The sequence below is a fragment of the Chelonoidis abingdonii genome, chromosome 19, assembly GCF_003597395.2.
Source record: "Chelonoidis abingdonii isolate Lonesome George chromosome 19, CheloAbing_2.0, whole genome shotgun sequence".
Classification (NCBI taxonomy): Eukaryota; Metazoa; Chordata; order Testudines; family Testudinidae; genus Chelonoidis; species Chelonoidis abingdonii.
Window position 1 is genome coordinate 20930614 of NC_133787.1, and position 25760 is coordinate 20956373.

Below are 25760 nucleotides of genomic sequence, written 5' to 3' on the forward strand. Positions count from 1 at the left end.
TTCAGTACGACCCGCTGGAGTCTCCCCTTTAACCAGTTCCTTATCCACCTTACAACTTTCATATTCATCCCCATCTTTTCCAATTTAACTAACAGTTCCCCATGCGGAACCGTGTCAAACGCCTTACTGAAATCGAGGTAAAAATCATCTAAATGGGCAAATACACCTATTTCAAAACATCTTGTTTGCTCAGAGATATTCTGTTTATGCATTTTCATTGGGAATATGTATCTCTGTCTCTTGAAATCGATCTATTTATTGCAGTGACACCTACTGCTGAGAGAGTTGATCCACAACAGGATCGGTTACTGTTCAACTTGGCCAAGAAGCAGCTCATGACTCAACCAGCAGATGTTTCTGCAGCTTAGGTCAAAGGGAACTTATGGACTCCCTTGTTTTTTTGCTTTACTCCTAGAATTAAATGCCAGGGAAGTCAGTGCCAGGTACAGACAGTTGACCTGACCAGTAGCTGGAGGAACTGAACTAGGGCCCTGAGGAGCTGGAAAGACTAAAGCATTAGTCTGTTGAGCCAGTGTGCTGGCTACAGTCCAGTAGTTTCAGACAACTGACTATCTGATTGTATGCCTGGATTTTAATAATGATTTCATGTACTTTTTTGATGATTTGTATCCAAGCTTATGCTCCTGACAGGTGCCCCTGTGAACAAAATCTCGCTGAGCTATCTTGTATGAATATTTCACAATCAGTCATACTTTGATCTATGTTGCATATGTGCATTTTACATTATATTTAGTTTTGCACAAAATCAAATCCTAAACCCTCTATGAAATGGAAATAAAATGAGCAACACAGTGCTGTAGTCAATTGTGCTTAGATTTAAATTGTTTTTAAATTTAGGGGAATTGAGTTTTGTGGTCTTAACTCTTTTCTGTTCATCCCCTTAAAATTCTAAGGACGTGGGGCACTATTCTACTGTCCTGACCAAGCGAAAATTACATTTGCCTTTAGTAGCAGTTTGCTTGTGTCAGGACTGTAGGATTGAGTCTATACTACGTGTATATTGAGATAATATAATCAGTTACAGTACTCAAGTGTCAGGAGTTAGCCGTGTTAGTCTGTATCCACAAAAACAACAAGGAGTCCGGTGGCATCTTAAAGACTAACAGATTTATTTGGGCATATGCTTTCGTGGGTAAAAAAACCACTTCTTCAGATGCATGGAGTGAAAATTACAGATGCAGGCATTACATACTCACACATGAAGAGAAGGGAGTTACCTCACAAGTGGAGAACCAGTGTTAACAGAGCCAATTCAGTCAGGGCGGATGTAGTCCACTCCCAATAACTGATGAGGTATCAATTCCAGGAGAGGCAAAGCTGCTTTTTTAATGAGCCAGCCACTTCGAGTCCCTACTCAAGCCCAGATTAATGGTATTAAATTTGCAAATGAATTTTAGTTCTGCGGTTTCTCTTTGAAGTCTGTTTCTGAAGTTTTTTTGTTGAAATATAGCTTTAAAATCTGTTTATAGAATGTCCAGGAAGATTGAAGTGTTCTCCTACTGGCTTTTGTATGTTACCATTCCTGATGTCCGATTTGTGTCCATTTATTCTTTTATGTAGGGACTGTTCGGTTTGGCCAATGTACATGGCAGAGTGGCATTGCTGGCAAATATAACATTAGTAGACGTGCAGGTAAATGAGCCCTTGGTGGTGTGGCTGATGTGACTGGGTCCTCTGATGGTGTCGCTAGAGTAGATATGGGGACAGAGTAGGCAATGAGGTTTGCTACCTGGGTTGGTTCCTGAGTTCGTGTTTCTGTCGTGTGGTGTGTAGTTGCTGGTGAGTATTTGCTTCAAGTTGGGGGGTTGTCTGTAAGCAAGGACTGGCCTGCCTCCCAAGGTCTGTGAGAGTGAGGGATCGTTTTCCAGGATAGGTTGTAGATTGTTGATTATGTGCTGGAGAGGTTTTAGCTGGGGGCTGTATGTGATGGCCAGTGGTGTTCTGTTATTTTCCTTGTTGGGCCTGTCCTGTAGTAGGTGATTTCTGGGTACTCGTCTCACTCTGTCAATCTGTGGGTATTGTAGTTTTAAGAATGCTTGATGCTTGTGTCAGTATATTATTTCTGCATCTGTAATTTTCACTCCATGCATCTGAAGAAGTGATTTTTTACCCATGAAAACTTATGCCCAAATAAATCTGTTAGTCTTTAAGGTGCCACTGGACTCCTTGTTGTTTTTGTAGTTAACAGTACTGTAGGTTTACAGGTCTTCTTTCAACAGCATAGTGTCCTCAGATGATAATAGAGAATTTAAAACACCTAACTTTCTGTGGTCACAAAATGTATAAAACATGATGAAGTGGAAATAATTTATAAACTTTGCAATAACTCCTGGAGTTTTTCTTTTTACTATATAATATTAAAGTTGGGGCATTACAAGCTTAATTTCAAGGCTATTCTACCCTGTTTTAGATAAATCAGTTGAACTGAATTATCAGATATCTGCTGCAAGAGGTTGCCCAAACTGGGGAGAATTAAAACAGTCTTTCACATTCTGAATGATATTGAAGTAAAAGTAAATGCATTTATGAAAAGACAAAACAAAAAACAAAACTTCAGTTTCATTGACCATTGCACAAATTCAGTCCAGTTTTGAATCTTGGTGTCATTATGATAATTTTTGTGAAAATAAATTACTGAAAATTAATTAAAATGTGAATGGGTTGCTTATGAACTCAAAAAAAAGTTTTATGCATCTTTCTCCTGAGAAAACAAACAAACCCTCCCAAAAAAACAACCAATAACACGCAACAGAACAGGATTTCTGAAAAATGTTTTTGAGTTACTGAACTTTCAGCACCAATTATTTATCTTTCTTGTGTTTGGATCCTACCTTTTAAAATATACACACAATAAAATAGAATAAATTCATGGGAAAAGGAGATTTTGCTAAGTCACATGCAAGGTAACAATAAATGAAACAACTTTCTGCATTCTTCTAATCTTTCTGTTGTAGTGTTAGAGTCAGATTTATAAATACCTCTCCTCCTCTCTCAATGTCTTATAAAATACTGAGGTTTATAAACTACGATCAAGATTGTCTGATAATCCTTCACTTGTCAGTTAAGGTTCAAAATGCCTCGCAAACTAGAAAGTAACCTACAGTATTTTAGAAACTAAATGGTCTTCCCAGTTCAGAATGAAAAAAAATATGTAGCCTCATAAAAGTTCTTTCTGGTTTTGTTACTGAATCTAATTTTTAAGGTAACCCCTTATTGTATTTACTCTCTAATATTTGGAAATAATCCTGGAAGCATAGGGTCATATTGTAACATCATTTTTAAAGCAGAACACCAACTGAACTCAGTGAAGAGTTTGGTTAATGAGTGCTAAAAAATCTAGCCTGTAGTTTTGTCATATGTTTTCTTTTGTTTTCATGATACTATTGATTTTTTAGTATTGGAAGATTGGTATCAGTCCCAATAAATTTGCAGATCAGTCTCCATTCTCAAACTTCACTGACCTAGTTGCGCAATCACCGCATTACTATAATGGGTTTTAATAACTTTTCCATAATTAAATAAAACTAACCTATCTTGAAAATCAATGCTTTCTTTGCATTTTGCAAGAATATCCTCTTGCCCCCATATTTCTAAAATCTAATTACATTAGAAAAAAAATGAAACACCCAGAGCAAGATTCTCACCCCAGTGAAAATCTGGAGTAACTACACTGAAGTGCATGAAGTTTTAAATGGGTATAAATGAGAACAAAACCTGGCTTAATGTTTTTTGTGTTCTATCAGATTGGATAGTAGCGTAATGATAGTTTTAAATATAAACAACCCCCCTGCCACACACATTTCTGTTAAGATTTAACTATTTCCAGCGATATCTTTTAGTATTGCCTACAAATCAGTCAAAGAAGAATAGGTCAACCACACTGCCCTACTGTTTATGTATTAATCATCTGGCAAATAAACCACTCAGTATCCTACCCACCCTCAGTAATATTTGTGATGTAATTTGTTTGGATGCCCAAATGTCACCAGCGTTGATTGTAAAAGATGAAAAAAGATGAAAAAAAATGTACTTGCTCAGCACACCAAGCTCTGGGCTAAAATGTAAGCATGAAATCTCTGGTTTATTTTTGTAATAATGTTTACAGCTGTTTAATGACCCTGAAAAGGTTCAGTAGTCTGGTGTTCTCTATTTCTTAACAAGAGTATATTATGCTTATAACAACCTTAGTTAAACAGTTTCAGCTACCACATTAAGAACAATATTTAATACAAATTCAGTTGTATTCTGTAAAGTTACCTCAATGATACTTGTTTATGAGTCACTTAGAATCAAAGCAATCTACAGCTGACTATCTAGAATTTGTCAATTGACCAGATGTGTAAGATACACTTACAAGAATATTTCTAGTGGAAGAAATAAATTCTAAGGCAGGCCTGCACAACTCGTAAAGCAGCGAGGGCCACATTACTCCAAAGAAAACAGCTGAGGGCTGAAACTACCCAGCCCTGCGGAAACACCCCTGCCACTCCCAGGACCTCCCGGCCCCGCAGAAACACCCAGCCCCAGTACCGCCCAGCCCTGCAAAAACAAACCCTCCTTCCCCAGCGCCGCCCCACCAAAACAGCTGTGGGCCAAAAAGGAAGGTTGGGGGTGGGGAGGTGATACTTGATTTTAAATCAACCAGGGGCTCCCAGCTGAAGAGGTGACTGGGAGCTGTCAGGGGCAAATTAAAGGGCCCGGGGCTCCAGCAGTTGGGGGAACCCGGAGCTTTGCGGGACTGGGGCAGGGATTTAAAGGGCCCAGAGCTCCTGCCACTGAGGAGCCGAGCCCTTTAAATCCCAGCCCCAGCCCATCCGCTGGAGCCACAGCCGGGACTCGAAGGGCCCTGGGCTGCCTGAGCGGTGGGCAGCCCAGAGCCCTGCCGCTGCCGGCAGCCCAGAGCCCTTTGAATCCCGGCTGCGGCTGAGATTTAAAGAGCTCTAGGCTCCCCGCTGCTGCGGGCAGCCCAGAGTCCTATGAATCCCGGCCGTGGCTGGGATTTAAAGGGCTCTGGGCTTCCCACCGCTGTGGGCAGCTCAGAGCTTTTTGAATCCTGGCTGTGGCTGGGGTTTAAAGGGCTCTGGGCTCCCCGCGGCTGCGGGCAGCCCAGAGCCCTTTGATTCCCCGCTGCGGGCCGCACAGTGAGCCTCCGTGGGCCGCATGCAGCCCGCGAGCCATATGTTGTGCAGGCCTGTTCTAAGGGCTAAATCCTAAAAATGCTTATACAGTTGTGAGTACTTTTATGCACATGTAAGTGCTTACAGGATCAGGGCCTGAAAGAGCATTACATTTAAACATGTGAGTTGGTAATCCATTACTTTGCTTTGTGGCTCTTTTGACTAGCCTTATCTGAGATATAACAACATCACAGCAAAAATTTTAAAATTGCAATTTTCTCTAGTATGGTGAAAATGGGAATGCTATAGTGGTTCACCATTCAACAGGAATGAACTGATAGCTGAACTTGGTTCATTCTGTTTTCAAAGACTAAAGCTATATTTTTTAAAACTATTTATTATCTGGGGGGATGGAAGGTTTTGATTCCAGCAGAAGAAAACCAGGCTTTTCATGTTAAATTATTGTGTACTGTGGTGACAGGCATTTCTGGTGTCATCATTGTTTTAAATTCCAGTAATCCATTTCAAATACTTAAATATAATCTGTGTACTCAATTGAAATGGTTAAAGTCAGAATTTTAGTTATTGATATCACAGAAAAAAGTCTGGAGGGCAAAAATGTGAATGAAATCAAAATAGCTATTAGCACCATCAAAGGCAATTGAATGGCTCACTGTACCTTTGTATGAAAGATGAGAGAGTATTTTGATAATGCATGTATCCAGAGTGGGTTTCATAAACTGAGAGTACCCTCAGCATGGAAATAGGAAATTGTACAGCTCAAGTAGAAAACTCCCATCATCTCACATTTTCATTAGCTCGTTAATCAGGGCTCAATCCTGCTTAGTCATATATGGCATCTATTGCAACATATGCTGGAAAATCAGTTGTTCTCTAGCATACAACATGGTTAGAATTCAGCATCCAGGACTAGGGGACTCACTTTCATTTAATCTACTTTATATATAGACAGGAAGCAAGATTCTTTTAAGGACTAGTGGAGCCAAGTCCTTGTAGAATTACAGAACAGGCTATGGTCAGTTTGCCAACATGCTATATGCATTGCTAAATTGGAAGGATAGGAGAGGACTCTGAGTATGACAGAATAATTTAGACAGAAGTCAAAAATTTTACTAAGCAACTTTCAACAAACGAAGATTGACTTTCTTAATTTTAGTTCCTGTAATTAAGCATTCTTAGTATTATCTTATGGTTGGAATGGAAAATCTCATGCTAAAAGAAGTATTGAGTGTCTTTGTGTAATGTTTTTATGAGCAGGATGAAACCTCATCATGGTTTGAGTTTAAACCTCATTCAGATTGATGGGTGTGAATACACCCTTCAGATAACACAACTCTAAGGATAAATTAGTCACAAGCCTCCACCTAAGAAAAAAGAGATTATATGAACCCACTCAGGAGTTTTGGACTGCATGGAAGAAAGGGCTTTTGGCTCAGTTTTGTGTGTATGTGTGAGAACACAGAACCAGAGAATGATAGAAACAGCCTGAAGAAATCTCAGCTGCACCTATAAAAACACTATGACCTTGGCAGAAGCTAAAGAAAGCACTTTTGGGTCTGGTGCTGGCTAAAAAGGCTTGGGGCTGTACACAAAGAAGCTATTCCATAGTTTTGGTTCTTCCTGCATTTGGAGAATCAGGACTTTATATATTCTTTGTAAATAAAGAAGATTTCATCAAAGACAATACCAGAATTCATCCTCAATCAACTGGAATGTTAGAGTTAAAGACTGTTAGAGTCAAAAAGGGCAAACACAATATATGAACACAAACTTTACAATGGATGAATTTTAAAATGTCTGAAATTCCATTTTTATTTTGGTTAGGTAGGCACGCAGAAATTTTGTATGCTTAGATGAACACTTCTGGTTTGGAGAATTAGGCTGTAAGTATTACAGGAATCAACTTTCCTTGTCAGTCTTCCCGAATTTGTTGGTTTCAGAAAACCAAGAACATGCTCAGTTGAAACAAATTAGTGGAAAGGCTCATATATTTCTTAACAAAACTTTTATCTTTTTATTTTTTGAGATAAAGTTGAGTTTATAAACATATATTAACTAACTTCAAAAAACATCAGGCTTGATCCTGCGCCTGCTGCAGTTGATGGCAAAACTTCCTACGACTTTAATGTGAGTAAGGTCAGGCCCATAGGTATATTGCAATAGTGTATATTTAAAAACAAAACAAAACAGAAGTTTGAAAGCCAGGAAACTTGAAGTTCAACAACCAGCCTCAACTCGGATCCTCAGTTTCCATTCCTTGTTTATCTAATCTATCTAGTGGCAGTTTAATACATACTACAAAAATGCCTTACCATTTGAGCTGCTTGGTGAAAAATTGAAAACTGAAAAATTCCAGCCCAAAATAAAAAATACAAATTTGTATTCAGAAATGCAGCCACAGTGCCTCATCAGAGTTGTAGTTCAGGTGTCTTATGCCCCTATTCCCATCTATCAGTCAAGTGCCCTTGTTCGACTACATTTCCCATGGTGCTCCATGGCCGCCTCTGTTGCTGAGTCACTCCAGTGCTTCTTAACAGATCTAGTCTGGCTGTAGATCCCAGGCTGTAGAAGAGAATGGAGGCATGGGGCACCGTCAACATTTCCAAATTGAAATGTTTGGAACTTTATGATATGTTTTTTAATGAAAAGTTGAGGTTTCTTGTTGAAAGCAGACAATTTTCATGATATGTTTCATTCAGTTGAAACTCCAGTTACGTGTGACTTGGGCTTTAGTGGCCAATTAGAATAGTGTAGGTGGAACAAAACTGCAAAGGGCAGTTTCTGGAGGATTCATTCCTAGCAGTTTATGTGGACAATGGATAAGGCAGGAAGAATGGGGTTTTTAGTTGGATGGATTTGTTTGAGTTCTCTAATGAGTGGAATGATAGATGAGGGAGGGTGTTGTTTCTCTACTGCATATAGATGCAGGCTGAGTTGATGTAAACCCCAGTAGCAAAATGAGGACAGACACATGCATGTAAATAAGTGGCAGGCGACACCTTTTATTAAATTTTAACATAGGGGAGAGGCGCTTCCCACCACCAGGCATTTAATTAGTTACACTGCAGTGGTTACATGATTCTTTACCATATCACCTGTAACTAGTGCTAGCTTTACAGGGCTCCTTATCATTTAACCAATAACGTGGGGTAGGCTCTCCTCTGTTTATCCCCCAGGACTTAGTTCTTTCTACCACTATCTCACTCTCCCACACCCACCACAAGAGGGACAGAGGGTGCAGCAGGGCTACAAGGTTCCAACCTTAGCCCACGAAGTCCAAAAGGTCTCACCCTACCCCAAGGCCCATCACCAAAATCCCAGGTCTTTTACCTCTGGGAACTGTTCATTCTATTCTCTTAACTGCACTGGAAACTGCCCTTAAGTTGTGATGAATAAACTACACCGCAGTACTTCAGTTAGGTACTAAGCTAAGAATTCTGCCTGTCTCCTATAGTAGCCCTGATTGGCTTCTCTTCCCCAGGAGGTGGGCAGGGCACCCAGTCGTAAAGTGTCTTCCTGTGGGCAGAGCTGAATATGGAGTGAGTGTTGGAGCATCTCCTGTCATCAACAGATAGACCGTAAAATCAAATTACTGGCTTGAGAGGGCAGCACAGGATATGGTCTTCCTGGCAGCTCCAACAGGAACTTCCTCAGTGCACAGGAAGCCTGTGGCACCTCTGGTGACTGGGTCCTCTGCTCCAGGCTCCCCATCCTACGCTGTGAGAAGAGTAATGACTCAGTGGCTCTCTTCTCGTTCCTTTCCATTGCTCTGCTACCTGCCTCCATCTCCCCAGCTATGCTTGTTACTCCTCCTGCCCAAATCTTTCCAGTGAGGGGAGCAGCAGCATTTACTGCCCTCCACAGGAGATAGAATTCTGTTCTTCTCCTGGGATCCTCTGTTACCTCCGGTTTTGTGGCCTATGTAAAATGATCCTGCTTACACTCTGGGAAGGGATCTTCCGGGAATTTGGATTGTATGAAAAACAGAGTGAGATGAAGATTTCACCTGTACCTGTAGGTATTGCCAGACCCAAGCATTCAAAAGCAATGAGTCAGGTCTCAAACAATCATGACATTGGTTTAAAAAATATGACATTTTAAATCAATAATAAGTTTTGTGTTCTTTGTAGTAGCCTTTTCTTTTCTGACCCTTTAGGTGCACTCAAATCACATTTTCAAGCATGACTCTGTGACCATGAGGGCTAGAAACATATTTCTCCAAAAATAAACAACCCCTTCCCTGGAAAGCTACATTTCTCACCTAATCATTTGACTTCAGGAGCTGAGGGGTTAAGAAAAATATCAAATATTCGAAGCCTAGCATCATGCCCTCCCTGGTGGGAAATGTGTATATATGAACATATTAGCAACCAGGAGAAAGCCTTGAAATAGCCTTGTTTTTTAGTAGGGAAAAAGAGGGTAAGGTGTGCTGTTGATATGGGCTGGACAGCTGATGGTGAGAAGCTCAACAATACATTGAATTTTTTAGGAAAAATCACTGACAAGCTTTCAACTTTTCAACTGTAGTTGCTACAAGTTTTTTTTTTTTTTTTAAGTCCATCTTTGAGGAAAAATACTACAAAATTGCATAAACCTCAAACAAATATAAAACAAAATCAAGTCCAACACCCTAGGTTAGAAATGATACTTAGTGCTAACCATCAGTATTAATAAACACCACTGGAATCTTGACAGAGTTTTCAAACTTTGATAAGGGATAATGCTAAAATTAGCCGCATAGTCTTCCTGAAAAAACTTAAGGGCACCAATTCCCATTGAGGTCAACTGAATAAAGCAAACTTGGAGTGTATAGATCAAGCTGTTTTTAGAAAAAATGACATTCTAAGAAGACTCTTCAAAATAATCTCCTGGATTTTCAAATTCTCATGTCTCCAAGATACCTTCTCTGATTAACCTCAAACCTGGGGGAAAAATCACCTCCAGCTGGAAAGAAACACAAGAAATTTCAAACAGAAAATAGCTGATTTGAAGGAGGTGTACAAGGAATGTAGGGTCAAAATTAGATTTAATAGAAAAGCAAATAATAAAAATGCTTGCTCCCATTCACATTTCTAATTCTGTGTACCTGTGATCTAGTGGATTGAACCCAGCATGGGAGCCAGGAATTCCATTCATTTACTATGCAGTCTTCAGTGACACTTGAATTGCTCTGAATTTGTTTTGTCATCTATGAGAGGATTACCTATAGAGAACTCAGAAGTGCTGCTAATTTATATAGGAGTAAAACACTGCTGTACAGAGTGTAAGTGCTAAGTATCATGTGTATTACATACTTCTACATCTAATCTATGTACACCTCTACCTCGATATAACACTGTCCTTGGGAGCCAAAAAATCTTACCGTGTTATAGGTGAAACCACATTATATCGAATTTCCTTTGATCCACCGGAGTGCACAGCCCCACCCCCTCGGAGCACTGCATTACTGTGTTATATCCGAATTCATGTTATATCGGGTCACGTTATATCGGCGTAGAGGTGTATTTATTTATAAATAGTGCTGAATGCTAGAAATGGGCCCAAACACAATCCCTGGATCTGAACACCACTGAACTTTGGAGAAGTTCTGATCTGGATACAAGCATGAACTTTGTGGTTCAGGCTCATCTTTAATATATGTCAATGTATATTTCCTCTTTTTCTCTTATAAAATCTTAATCTCAACATCAGTCATCCTGTCAAGGAAAACCAAACAGGCCTCCCTATGGACACCAACCAGGCTTCTCTTAGACTCTGATCTTGCAAATACTTAAGCACATGTATAAGTTTGCTTACAAGAGTTGTCCCATTGAAGTCTATGGAACTACTCCCATGACCACAGTTACAAACATCTTAAGTATTTGCCAGATCTGGGCCTCAGATTGTCTGGCAAGTGGCCATTATAAAACAACATGAGGTTTGGTCTTAACCTGGGCTGAATATGTTGCCTTTGCAGCAAGCCTGGTGCATAAGTTTCTGTGTCCGGACATGAAAATAAGTTGAATCAATTAAATAACTATTCAGTAAGAAGTCATGGAATTTGGTAATTTTATGGTGGAGAAAAATGTCAAATTATATGTGTAAATAAGACAGATCTTCAGTATGTTTGCATCTGACCTTATAGTTTCTTATTGTTCAAAAGTCATTAACGTAAAAAAAATTTTTAAATAGTATATTATAGATACATTATTTCTGAATAGACTAGAGAATGTGGCAAAAATAGAATATTATTATGGACAATTATGCAGACCAGCACTGAGCACTTGTGTTTAACAAACAGCTTTGAGTTCTAATTTTCTGCAGTACTCATTACTGAAGGTACTATTTGTGCTCATTACTGTGTATTGGGAAAGTTATTTAAAATACTTAAATTTGTTGATATTTCCTGTAGCACCTTCCCTTGATTTTAATTGGTTTTATCTAGTTCTGTAAGAGAACTCTTTAAAACAAATCAAAGTCCCTTAAATCACATATCTTACCCATCGAAGGACAGAGGTCTTTCTTTATAAATTTAAAGTTTTTCCAAGAACTGAAATCTGAAGGGTCTCAACAATGAATTAAAAGATTTGACAAAAGATAATGTATGCATTTTTTTTGATGGCCACGGTTTAAATGACAAAAAACAATGTCTTGTAACAGAAGGGTTAAATCTTAATCTCAGAGGTTTACAAAGCTGCTAGTCGCAGTCTCCTTAAAATTTAATATACCTCGTTAATGCTTACTTGCAAACACTGAAGGATTTTTATGATTATAATCATGTGTTACAGCACCTAGTACTGTTTCTAAGCAGCATACTAATCAGCTTAATGAGATATTACTGCACTTTTTGTTGACTGAAGCAAAATCCCTTTTATTGTTCTAAAGCTTGTCCTTTACTTTATTTTTTCCAAAAATCATTATCTTGTTTTATTGTATACCAGTAAATATCATGCCTTCGTCGTCGTCGTTTTTTGTCAAATCATAAAACTATTTTTCTCATTGTGGAATGTGTAATATATTGAAAATGGCTAATAGAACTGAAAGTTACTTTTTGTTTTCTGTTTGTGCTTTTTAAAATGGAAATAGGAGAGATGCATAACCTTTCTTTTTCTATAGATTGAAAATGTAAACAGGTGCAGTTTCACAGGAAATACAACAGGAGACATTGAAAGCTTATGCCATCCCTTTAATAATTAGATATTGAAACTGTCAACATGCTATTTTAAAATACTAATTAATAATTTAAATCAGTAAACATACAGTACAATGAAGGCATTATATAATTAAGAACAAATATCACAACTGTATAGTATAATTAGCATTTAATATACTTTTTATTGTTTTCTACTATAATTCCTTTGCATTACTATGTGTAGGTTAAACATAAAATGAAAATAATATGTCCGAAGATATAGTTGATTCACTGCTTATAACTATTTTGTAGTACAAATCTAAACTATCTCCTTATTTTCAGGGATGGAGGAAGCTAGTTTGTGCCTTGGTGTTTCTTCAGCTGTATCAGAAGCTGATGCCCATCTCAACAGTACCATACTTAATGGCCAGTATTCAATGAGCCAGAAGCTGCATCAGATAACTTCACAGCTCAGTCATGCCTTTCCAGAACTTCAAAACAGGCAGAATACTGAGGAGAAGGCATCAGCACCACTAGAAGAGAAAAGTCACGTGGCTATAGCAAATCAGCCAATCAGCAGTCAGATGGCACTGTTAGCAAATCAGCTCAATAGAGAAGTTGACACCAGTTTGAATGGAAGAGTGGATCTGCAACAGTTTTTAAATGGACAAAACCTTGGGATCATGTCTCAGATGAGTGATATCGAAGATGATGCCAGGAAGAACAGAAAGTATCCATGTCCCCTCTGTGGGAAACGCTTTCGGTTTAATAGCATCCTATCTCTCCACATGCGCACTCACACTGGAGAGAAACCATTTAAGTGTCCGTACTGTGACCATAGAGCAGCTCAGAAAGGCAACCTGAAGATTCACCTACGTACTCACAAACTTGGAAATCTTGGCAAAGGCCGTGGAAGAGTCCGAGAAGAAAACCGGCTTTTACACGAGCTGGAGGAGAGGGCGATTCTGCGAGACAAGCAGATGAAAAGCAGCCTTTTGCAGCCACGACCTGATGTGAAAGCACAGCAGCATTCTCAGCCAACACCTCTGGCAAACTGTAATTTGTCTGTGCCAGCTAATCACAGCACACCTGATATTTCGAACCCTGTCCCCTCTCCAAAGCCTGTGAGTGTCCAGGAAGAAGTAGTGGCTCAGACTGCTGGGTTCAGATGCACATTTTGCAAAGGAAAATTTAAGAAGCGGGAAGAGCTGGACAGACACATAAGGATCCTGCACAAGCCTTACAAGTGTACTCTGTGTGACTTTGCTGCCTCCCAGGAGGAGGAGCTGATTAGTCACGTGGAGAAAGCTCACATAACTGCGGAGTCAGCTCAAGGCCAGGGATCCAATGGGAATGGAGAACAATCTACCAATGAGTTTCGCTGTGAGGTATGTGGCCAAGTATTTAGCCAAGCCTGGTTCCTGAAAGGCCACATGAGAAAGCACAAAGATTCCTTTGAGCACTGCTGTCAGATTTGTGGGAGGCGTTTCAAAGAGCCTTGGTTTCTTAAAAATCACATGAAAGTCCATCTGAATAAATTATCGGTAAAGAATAAATCTCCTAGTGATCCAGAAGTACCTGTATCCATCAGCAGTATGTCACAGGAAGCTCATGCAAACTTGTATTCACGATACCTATCATGTTTGCAAAGTGGCTTTCTTCCTCCAGACAAAGCAAGTTTAAGTGAACAAAATCAGATTTATAACAAAGGAGATTTGCCTATGAAAGAGAGAGAAGTTCTGGGGAAACTCCTTTCACCCATTTCTGGCCACAGTATTGTTGAAGGGGATAAACATTCTTTATTGGGCTGTCTCAATCTGGTGCCTCCTCTGAAATCCAGCTGTATAGAAAGGTTACAGGCTGCTGCCAAGGCTGCAGAGATGGATCCAGTAAACAGCTATCAAGCCTGGCAGCTTATGGCAAGGGGAATGGCCATGGAACATGGCTTTTTGTCTAAAGAGCAGCAGATACAGCGCAGCCATGAAGACACTTTGGCAAATGCTGGAGTTATGTTTGATAAGGAGAAGCGGGAGTATGTGTTAGTAGGAGCAGATGGCTCTAAGCAGAAAATGCCTGCTGATTTGGTTCACAGCACTAAAATGGGCAATCAGAGAGACTTGCCAAACAAACTAGACCCTTTAGAAGGCAGTCGAGATTTTTTGTCACATGGTATGAACCAGGGACTTGATTATAACATGCATAGTCATGGAAATGTGAAAGAAAAGCCAACTGAGTGTCCTGACTGTGGAAGGGTTTTTAGAACATACCACCAAGTTGTTGTTCACTCCAGGGTACACAAGAGAGACAGAAAAGCAGAAGAAGAGATAATTCAAAGTAACCTCGATGAGCGACGTGGGTCTGGAAGTGATCAAGAGTCTCAGTCTGTCAGCAGGTCGACAACACCAGGGTCCTCTAACATTACTGAAGAAAGTGGAGTAGGTGGGGGTCTCTCACAGACAGGAAGTGCACAGGAAGACAGTCCACATCCTTCCTCGCCTTCCTCTTCAGGTATGCTAACTTATCTATCACCAGTTTTGACTGAGAAATTACTTGCTATAGTTTTAATGACAATAATGTAGTAGTTTATACAATTTACCAGTGTTGTTCATACTTACAGTTCCCTAATATTTTGCAGGGCTGTGGTGCTGTGTGCTAGAGTGTGGTATTTCGGGTTCTCTTTTTTAAAATCCCTTCACTTTTAAAATAAATTCTCGTTTCACCGATGGATATTTTTCATGGGCAAACTTTTCCTGGCCGTTCAGCTATCTCTTCAGCTATGCCACAGGTGGCAGTGTACAAGGTCAGTGCTTTCACCAATGAGGGTGTCACTTGGGGAACCCTTTTCTCTGGGTTTCTAAAGCTTCTCTGTTGTATCCCTGCTCTCTCTCCTAGACACTACTATTGCCTCCAGGTGGAAAGGTGAAGCAAGCTACTTTTTTAAGCTATAGCTCAAAGGGTGTATTTCATTGGCCACCATCCCTCCTGAGTGAGACAGTCTAGTCCCAATCCCCAACCAATTCAGTTATTTAGCTGAGATGTGCACTGCCACCACGTCACTGTGCTGACTAGAACAAAAATAAAATAAAATCCATTATTAGTTTTTTTTACATAATTTTCATTTATATACTTATTTTAACATGTATGCATACTTCCATTTATGCCATGTGTATTTGAAAAATACAAGAAAAATAGAAACTGAACGGAAACCTTTTAATTGCATTGTATGTCATGTTAACTTGCTGTATATAAAATAGCAAAGCAGATAAATATTTCATTGAAGATGTCTATAAAATATTGAGCTTCCTGGTACAATTTTTAAAGTTACTAGCCTATGACTGCTGAAATAAAATCTCCAAGTAATAACAGGTAAGATTTCTGGCCTCATCTATATTTCCAAAGCCACTTACTAATGGATAGTAAATTGAAAGTTATATCTTCAGCCCTTTATAAAGAAAGCACCTTACTAATGCTGTAATCATTCTGCAAGGCTAACAACAGAGGAAATCATGCCATAACAAATACTCTGTTACTAATGGCAACATTGATTTCTGCAATCAGCCATTAAGTCCAGAAAATGAAAGACAGTTTGAGGTACCTTAAGGCATTACGTTGCCCACTGTTAAGGATCTGGTAGCAGGCTGTAGAGAGTAATTCTTTTTAGTTTTTTTTCCCAGTTTCGATAAATATTTTAGTATTGGAGGCAATTCACTGTTACAGTTATTAAGTATATGCCAGTTTATTTTTGTTGTTCTTGTCATGCTCCAGTATACTTGACTTCTAAGGCCAAATTAATATAAAAATAAAGTGTTAGTTTGCAGACCTATTACAAACCAGTAAAGAAATTGTTAAGACACATAAATCTGCACTCCACATTCCACAGATTCCTATAGTACTTAATGTTGTTGTTTAAATACCCATGAAACACACTGTCTACTTTTAGAGTCATAGCCTCATTTACAATTTATTACTGGTGAGACACATTAGAAAATGCTATTTAGGAACAAGGGTAACAGGCAAGAGCTAATTTCATACTATACATAGTTGTTCCTGTTGTTTTAAGAGGATTGAAAATATGTCAGGATAAAGAAAGTTATTTTTTTCAACTTGTTAAAATCCTAAACATTATAAAAAAAAATATTTTTTTGCTGTCCTTTTAATATATAAAGTATCATGTTTGTTTCAGTGTAAAGAGCATGACCGTAATTGGGTTTGAAATAATTGATCCGTAAATCATTTAGCAAAATTCTCTGAGAATCCTTCCTGGGTTTAGAGGATAACAAGAAGAAGAGAGTCTCAGAACTTCTGAGTTTTCTGAATGACATTGAACTAAACAAAGACTTAAATAATTTAAAATAAAATAAAATTAAAAAAAAAGCTGTGGCACCTGAAAGGTAGAGTTTTTGAAATTCCAAATGTTCTGGTTCATTACATGAATTGTTTGAGAGTCAAGAGATAACATTGCAATGTTGTTCTCTCTGCTGCCATTAATTTAAAATTATTATTAACTAAAACTTGACATCTTATTAAAACCATTTACTTTCATGTCTGAGATTGTTACATTGATGCATTTAGAGATGGAAGCAAAATATGTGCAATAACAACTTGTGGCTTTTATACTGGAGAATATTGTTAATCATGCATGCTGGTTGATTAATTTCTGATTGTCTTCTTTAGTCTCTTACAATGAAAGCTGAGAAAAGTTTGTGAATATAATATACATTTTCATATGTATAGATGCAAGGATTTTGAGAACTTCTTTATCAGATGAAAATAATATGGCATTGAGTTTTACATTAACAAAGTCCAAATATTTTTAGTCCTCTACAATTAAATATGTTACTGCAACGTTTCTATTGAAAGAGTTTTATCACTGTATATGTGTATTTTATCATTGCCTGTGAAGGATAAACCTGTAGAATACAATGAAACTAGATTTTTCAAGTAATGAAGAATTAAGTAGTCATTGAGGCTCCTATTAAGAAATTACAGCAAAACACAGTTTTACAAATTTCTCAGCCTGTATAACAATGTCTCAAAACTTAATTTGCATCACTTGATTCTTTTTTGTTGAAAACTGGGTCAGTAGGGCCTGAGAAACTATTTTTTCAGATCTTAACCAATGAATTCTTCTTTATAAATTGGTGCTCTTAACATGATAGTAGTTCTGAATTCATCATAAAAACCTTTTTACACAGTGCCTCTTAGAACAGATCTCCAGAAGAAGGCTTACAATGAGTGGCAGAGAAGTCTTTGTTATCTGATGTAATTCTTTGCAAAAGAAGGATTGGGAACGGAGTGCCTGTTTAAAAATGTCTAGCTCAGGCTGAGAAGAAGAAAGGGTCAAGTTTGCAATCAAACAGTTATTGCAGAGATGTGTGACTGTCACTGGCTGGGCTAATGTGGTATGCAGCTGTTTGTTATGTGAGTAAAAGAATGTTTGAATCAGTGAACATGTGAAAATGACTCCAGTGAACCAGAAAATGTGTTTGTTCTTTAGCTCTCCAAACTGCTGAGAACTAAGCTTAAGATCAACTGTTAAAACCAGGACCTTTGACAAATTGAGAGGTCATACTTTCTAACAGAAATGGACAAAACTAGTCGCACAGATCATTTCCCTGTCTTTTTTCATTGTTATCTCTTTTTTGTTGTTTGATTTGACTTTCTCATAATTTTCTCATTTCTGTCTCCTCATACAATGCAAAGGACAACTACTGTTAAAAAAACAAAACAAAAAACCCCACCATGCCTACAAATATCTGCTATTTCATATATAGAAAGCAATGCATATTTTGTGATGTTTTTGGATAGTTCTTGTCTAATTGCATGCATTCCACAGAAATTAATCTTTCAGCATCATAGTAGAAACACATTGAAGTAAGGTAGTTGTCCAGTCTTGTTTGTGGACGTTTTATTTTAAATAAAAGTTCTATTTATACAGATTTTGCTTAGGAATTACTGCATGATATAATTAAAACTTAATGTAGTAAGAAATGATACTGTTCATTATATCCAGGAGGGTAGTACCTTCTGCATTTTCCTATAATTTTGGTGTGGGGATAATTGAAGTCTTGATAATATGAAAGGGGTAATTGAATGCACTGACCCTCCAGTTCATTAAATAAAGTAGGCCAAGTTACATGATCAATGGAAAGCACTGGGATTAAAAAAGGAAAATAAAGTACTGTCAAATATAATCACATATTCTTGTGTTTAGCAGTTGATGTTGACTTTGGTGCAAATTGTTTGATCAGCTGTTTTGGAATCTTTCAGACATCTCTGTTTTGTTGAGGAGCATTTCTTCTTACACAATATGTTTCTGCCCATATTTATGTCCATTGACAGAACACATAAAAAGCTTTTGTACTGGACATCACAGCATAGACGTAGGACAGACAGTGATATGATACTTTTTTCCTTTTTGTTTCTTTCTCCTTTTTTAGTTCGCTGATAGCTATCAAACTGCTCAATGTGAACAAAACAGGCAAAAAAAAAATTAAGTCTGAGGATTAAGATCTTCATTTTTTTGCTTGTGCATTCCAATTGTTCTTAAAATATTTGGCAATGTCAATTAGTAACTGAGCAGAGTTAGCTGATGAACACAATTTTCCACTAGACTGAGCACCCTATTGTTGTCGAGCTAACAGCAGATTTCTGAGGTCATTATCATTCCCTGGTAGCTTGGCCCAGATGCTTCATGCTGCAAAAGCCAAACTTTATACTGGAGCTTTGGGATGGCATGCAGTAACAGGGGGCTGGGAAGAGAGGAGTGGGAAGTTGGCTGAGAAGCTGAAGAAAGTCATTATCATCAGAGGAAAGAGAAAGTAAAAGTTTCTAGGTGTTTCGAGGGATATTGGCTTTCTAGCCTGACTTCCTGTTGCTTTTCAGCCTTTCTCCCTACCTCAAGTCCTGTTTAAGCTTTCAGACTGAATAACTGTATACCACAACAAATCACAGTCCCATAATTTCTTCCACCAGTCTGTACCAAGCAAAGTACTTTAACTAACCTAGTGCCTTAATTTTCAGAGGGGGAGCCATGTTAGTTTGATCAGTAAAGACTACGAGGAGTCCTTGTGGCACCTTAGAGACTAACATATTTATTTGAGCATAAGCTTTCATGGGCTAAAACCTACTTCATCAGATGTGCAGAGTGGAAAATACAGTAACCAGGTATAAATATACAGGACATGAAAAGATGGGAGTTGCCTTACCAAGTGGGGGGTCAGTGTTGTGCTGTATATTTATACCTACTTACTATATTTTCCACTCCATGTATCTGATGAAGTGGGTTCTAGCCCACGAAAGCTTATGCCCAAATAAATTTGTTAGTCTCTAAGGTGCCACAAGGACTCCTCATTGTTTTTACTAGTGCCTTAAGGTTCCTTATTTCATTTTACTGGTCAGAAACATTTCAAGAGGGTGGGATGAATTCTTGGTTTTTGTTAGATAAAGACATTTTAGCCCATGTTAAACTTGAAAATTGCAAGCTGAGAGCTCTGCTTTGGTTTGCAGAATGTCTTTCCTAGAAGATGACAAACAGAATTTTTAAAATAAAAACAATTATTTAATGAAGACACTTTTTTCCCTGGCCTCATTTTGGTATCAGGTTCAGTGAGATGCAAAGCTGCACTTTTTAAAAGCTCAGCTGTTATAAATGAGCACCATATGCAGCCTTTCAGCGCCTGATATGAAATATTGTACATGCTGCTCCATGTTTGTAAGAGATTTACGGAAGCTTGAGTTGTGTGTATTAAAGCTGTGTACATCTAGACATTTGGGAAAGTACTTAAAGCAAAGCTGCTGTGGATGCAGGCCTATACTAATCACCTGGCAAAGGTTCAGATTTTACTCTTACATAATGCACTAAATTGCCAGCTCTGTTGAAAGGTCAAAGTTCATTTGTGGGGACCATCACTGTGGTCCCAAAATCTTTTTTTGTTTTCCATACTGGCTGTACTGTAGACTTGCTTCCTTTTACTTCAACATCAAAAGTAACTTTAAGAGGCTTATAATACCGTGAAAATGCTACGGCATAGTACTTTTAGTTGTATTCAATATTATTAATAATATTAATTAATGAAAACTAAGGCCCAGGTTTTGTTTTCAGGTGCACTTGTGTAAACCTGGACTAATTCCACTAACGTCAGTGAGTGTATTGGAATTTGGCCCAACAGTGCCATTGACATATGAAATAAAAACATAAAACACTTCCTACTTAATTTTGAGTAAAAATTGTATAAGACATTGACAATAAACGTGTGAAAACTTTTCACTGTCATCTCATGTTTTCAGTGTAGCTGTAGCTGTGTGGGTCCCAGGATACTAGAAACACAATATTGGGGAGGTAATATCTTTTATTGGACCAACTTTTGTTGGTGAAAGAGACTAGCTCTTGTGCTTACACAGGGACCCGAAGAAGAGATGTGTGTAAGCGCAAAAGCTTGTCTCTTTCACTAACAGAAGTTGGTCCAATAAGAGCTATTATTACCTCAGCTACCTTGTGTCTCTGTTGTCATCTTATGATGATATTATATGTAGTCACTGTAAAGCACATTTACTAGAATACTGTATTATAGTGTTCATGCTTAACCTCTCACATGATTTACAATAGGAAATCTTACTAGTCCAAAAATGTTGGTGAGGTGGTTGGACTCCTTCATATGAAAAGCACAAGCACAGCCCAAAATTCTCCAACTTTCCTCCTCCTCTCTCTAATGTGCCCACACTGTTGTATCTAAGCTACAGATGGATCATAGTGATTTTTCCAGCAATATATGTCAGTGGCTAAAGAAACCTGCCTCTCCCAATCCAGATTTATAGATCCACATCTAGGGTTATGATGATGCCTGACACACAGCAGAGACACGTGATTGCCAGCCTCACCCTGAAGTTCTACCCTGTCCATCTGATGCTGGTTGACCCTGCAGACCCCCAAGTGTATTATCTGAAACTGCACTACTTTTCTAACTGTTGCACCCTGTAGCCCACATTTACCATGAACAGGTCCCCCAAGTCCTGAAAATGTTGACTGCTTGTGGGAAGTTAAGAAACTGGACTTCCAGTCGTCCAGTGACCACCGCCGGGCCAGGGCTAGCAGGCCCCGGGACCTGGGGCAAATTGCCCCCCCAGGCAGCCCTGAGTGCCACTGTGCTGCTAGCAGGAACTGAGTACTGAAATACAAATCAGCACCTCTGGTGAACCTATGGCCTCTCTTTCTGTCATTTGCTGGGGCAGAAAAGAGTCTCATTGTATCCTGAGGCATAAATGTCCCTGCCCTTCCTCATTCCAGTGTGTACATTTTCCCCCTACAATAAGCCCGAGTAATGATAAGCATCTGGGGACAAAATCTCTATTTCCAACCCACCTGGCCTTGTTATCAGCGTAGGAGTATCCCCTTAAGGCTGAAGCTGAGAGGGAGGCCGTACTCCCCTAGCTCTAATCCTGTAAGGGAGGGAATGAATGAGCTCTTCTTCCTGGGAAGAGCTCAGCCAGGTGCCCATACTGAATGTCTGTTCCCCTTTGTCATTTCTGTAGAAGCCATCTGCATCCTAGTGATTAGTGACTCTGCAAACTGCATCAATGAGGCAGAGCCAGCTGTGCTGATAGGGAAGGAAGGAAAACTGTGCCCCAGTTTATGCCCAGCGCTACTCTCCTGTCCTTCCTTTGGATTTCCTGCAGTAGGTCCTGTGCCACTGCTGATCCGATGTTACCTCTGTCAGTTGGAGTTGCTGGAGTGACATTTGTGCAACTGCAATAAGTCCTGACTCCAACTGTGTCTGACCATCAAGTACCACTTCACCATTGCCCCGTCATACATTGCTAGAACTAATACCACTTTTGTTGAGTCGTTATAGTGATTCTGACCTAATTTACTGGACTGGTGTTAAGGTCTTCAGTCTTCTTGGAGGACCTAGCTTCTCCTGCTTCCAACACCAAAGTAGGGGTGCTGGAACAATTTTTATAGTGGGGATGCTATGAACCATTGAACCAAACTGTCAATCCTGTATATAATGGAAACCCCTTCAAGTCAGGGGGGTGCTGCAGCATCCCTCGTAACCCTAGTTCCAGCACCTATGTACCAAAGTCTGTGGCTCTTGGGGCAATGGTGCTCCAGGTGGCCCCAAAAAGCTATACAACAGCTTCCTTGAGGCTCCAGCTGGAACCCTGAAATCTTGCTGTAAGATCAGAGGCAACAATATAAGCAAGGTTGTTCTAGACAATGCTATCAAACCTGTAGCAGGAGGGACTCCTGGCTAATGAGTGGCTCATCTGGTCAGGGGTAGGCTGAAATACTAGTGTGATATTTACTAGTCATGCTCTCTTGCCACGTGGTATGGAGTATGAGATACATGAGAATTCTGTAGTGAGAACTCCAGAGAAATCAGAACATCTGCTTCTTTATTTTGGCCCAGCTGGAGCTCATTGAAGGCTTCCCCCTCCATTTGTTCAGTGGAAATTTCCATCCATTGTTTCCCTATCTCCCTGTACAAGCACACAGTTCTAGGTGTAACTCACACACCTGCCGGTTGTGCTGTTCTGTCCCATCTAGTGGCACTGAGACCACTTAGAGAGAGAGAGTTAAATGAGTCTGCACTAAAGCATTAGCTAACAGCCGGTGGGGTTTTAGCTCATGTGGTAGAGGCTCATGCGCTAAGCTCCAGAGGCCCCAGGTTTGATCCCACCTGCTGATGATTGGTGTCTGTCGGTATTACATAGACACATTCTTTATTCTCCTCACCTCTTTGGGGCCTGAACCCCTCTTTCTCACCTGGCTTGGCCCAAGAGTTTGGGATGGAGAGGGCAGTCAGATACTAAACTTTGGGGCCTTAGCAGTATTAAAATCCTGTAAGAGCATGTTTCAGTTTTTACACAGAGCTGAAGACTGGGAGAAAGAGAAGAGCCATGGATACTGGAGCACTTCTTGATGTTAGGGCTTGCTTCTGACTTCTCTGGGAGAGATAAGGGTGGTGATAATTTAGAAAAGCAGATGTATCTCTATGGACAGCACAATTTACTGCACTGCACTATAGCTGCTATTACTTGTTGTGACAGATCTCTGAGTATTAGTCTGGCTGCAGGTGGTGATTACACAATCCAGGAATGGGGCAGAAAAGAATAGTCCCATTATATCCTGAGGCATAAATATTCCTGCTGTCCGTTACTCCAGTGTTTAAGTTTTTCCCTATAACAGGCCCAAGTAATGATAAAAATCTAGGGACAAAATCTACATTTCCAACCTACTCAATCTTTTTATCAGAATTGGCATATCCCCTTAAGGCTGAAGCTGAGAGGTAGGCTGTACTCCCCTATCTTTAACCCTGTCCATATCTTCTCTAGCAATGGCTTTTTATCCACATTTCATTTTGGCTGTCCCATCCATTAGGCTTCCTAATAATTTCTTACCTGTACCTCACATAAATCTTTTGTAAGTGAAAACTGAACTATTTATGTCTTATCTAACATCGAGGTGGAGGAGAGGATATTTATCAAAGACCAGATGTATCATTTTCCCTTTTAATAATCTAACAAAACTACACACAGAGGGACTGAAGCAAATCTCAAAAGACTTTTTGAGACTTATGCATAAAAAAAATCATCAGCACTCTTAAATACTTCAGTCTTTACTCTGAGATTTTTGGAATATTGTGTATGATCTCACGGAGACCAATAGGTGATTCAAAGACATTTGTGAACTATAACAAAAGCAAACAGCCATTTTTTCATCATTTGAAGGGAAGTTAAAAAGAAAGAACAGAAGAAAAATACTTTTAATTTTGAGTATTAACTGAAGCTTGATGGTTACATGAAAATCATGTATATTTAAAGAGAAAAAATTACAGAAGTGAAAGTTGGCCATTACCACTCTGAATCTGTCCAAAAGGTTCTATAAGTTTTATTTAGATTTTATAGACATAAGTCATTTAATATTATTTGTTTGAAAGTCTTTCTACATCAAGCACATTTCGCTTAGAAGGGTATGTTTCTGCTGTTTTTCCACAAACAAAATAAATAAAACAATGACTTTTGAAGAACTTTGTGTCAGTTCTTCTTTCAGATGTTCTATTATTCTTGAATTTTATTGGCTTTTATAAAATAATTACAACACTAGTATAGCAGGCAACATTAAGTCAACATGCAACCACAGATATCACACAATGGTATCAGAGACACCACAGTTATTTGCTATTCTATGTAAAAGAAGTATTGTGGTTGCTCAGATACCATTGTGTAGTAAGTATATGTAAATATGGATTTTCTGGTAGTGATCATTGTATTATACTTATAATCAACATTGGTTTTGGCATAAAAAAGGGAGGAGGCCATCACTGACACGGACAAGCAATAGTGAAGTATAAATACAAAAGCGTTCTACTGTTGTGCTTTGGGTGGCTCTATGAAGTCTGGTCACTAAAACCGTTTCATACTTTGACAAAGAACAAACTCACTTGCACTGATGTGAGAAGGACCGTGGAAATGATTTGGACATTAAGCTAGCATGGTGTACATACTGAACTTCAGCCAGGAAAATGGACACAACTGGACTATTGCACAAAGATCCTTGTGCTTGTGCTCATCTATTGCCAGACCATATTTACCTACTCACAGAATTCAATATATTTTATATTCATGTTTCACACAAAGAGTTTACATCTATGAAGAAAACTGGTCTCTGGTAAGCGTTGAACCACCTGGCTTCCTTCATACTTTGGCACCATGTGGAAGACCCATTCCAGAGACTGCCAGGAGGTGGAGGGGAAAAAAAAGAAACCTATAAAACTGCAGAAAGAATACCAACTGTCCATCCTTTGTCTTCCACTGAAAGAACTATGACAAGGCCTGGAGCTATTTTAGTGACAGGTAGAACTGAAGAACTTACAGCTGTTGGTGCAATTCGTGCTCATCAACTTGCAGTCAATCTCCTCTCAAATCCTCAGTGGTGAACAAAACTAGAAATTTCAAAGGTAACTCAGAAGTGCAGTGTAGTGACCCTGGCTCAAGTGCTGAGCCTGTTGTGGAGGGACATTAATATTAAAGGTGGAGCCTAGTGGGCTTTTGCATATACCTTTCCTTTCTGAGCAGGAGCACTGAACAATCTAATCAACGATATGAACAAAATTGAATACTTACGTAGGTATACACAGCTGTATTTGTGCTATTGCACTATCCAAAGGACATATCAGTGGCTTTACTTAGCATGAGTTGCAAAAGCGATTCATTACAAAGAACTTGTATAGCATTGCCAATGAAAAATGTTCTTTTCTTCTGTGTTTTCTATGTTCTCTCCTTCCCTTTTACAGAAGCCTGGACTAATATAACTTCAGACAACGTAGGGCCTGATTCTCCACTCCCTTGCACTTTTCTGTAGTTATTTGCACCTCTGCAAAGTAAGTGGAAAATGCTACCACATCAGAACAGTAGAATTTTGCATTGAGTTTGCACTCCTTCAAGGTACAAATGTCTACATAAGGTGCAGGACAATAGAGAATCAGAAC

At 39.0% G+C, this 25760-nt stretch overlaps 1 protein-coding gene across 3 annotated transcripts in view; it reads left to right on the forward strand.

The window, feature by feature from the left end:
- ZNF536 (zinc finger protein 536) overlaps positions 1-25760 on the forward strand; it is a 292886-nt gene that overhangs the window by 51406 nt on the left and 215720 nt on the right. For all 3 annotated transcript variants that reach the window (XM_075073677.1, XM_032764180.2, XM_075073678.1), the window contains one exon: positions 12613-14778. In XM_075073677.1, the coding sequence (XP_074929778.1) occupies positions 12615-14778 (2164 nt within the window). In that variant the 5' untranslated portion in view covers positions 12613-12614. The remainder of the gene's footprint in view (positions 1-12612; positions 14779-25760) is intronic.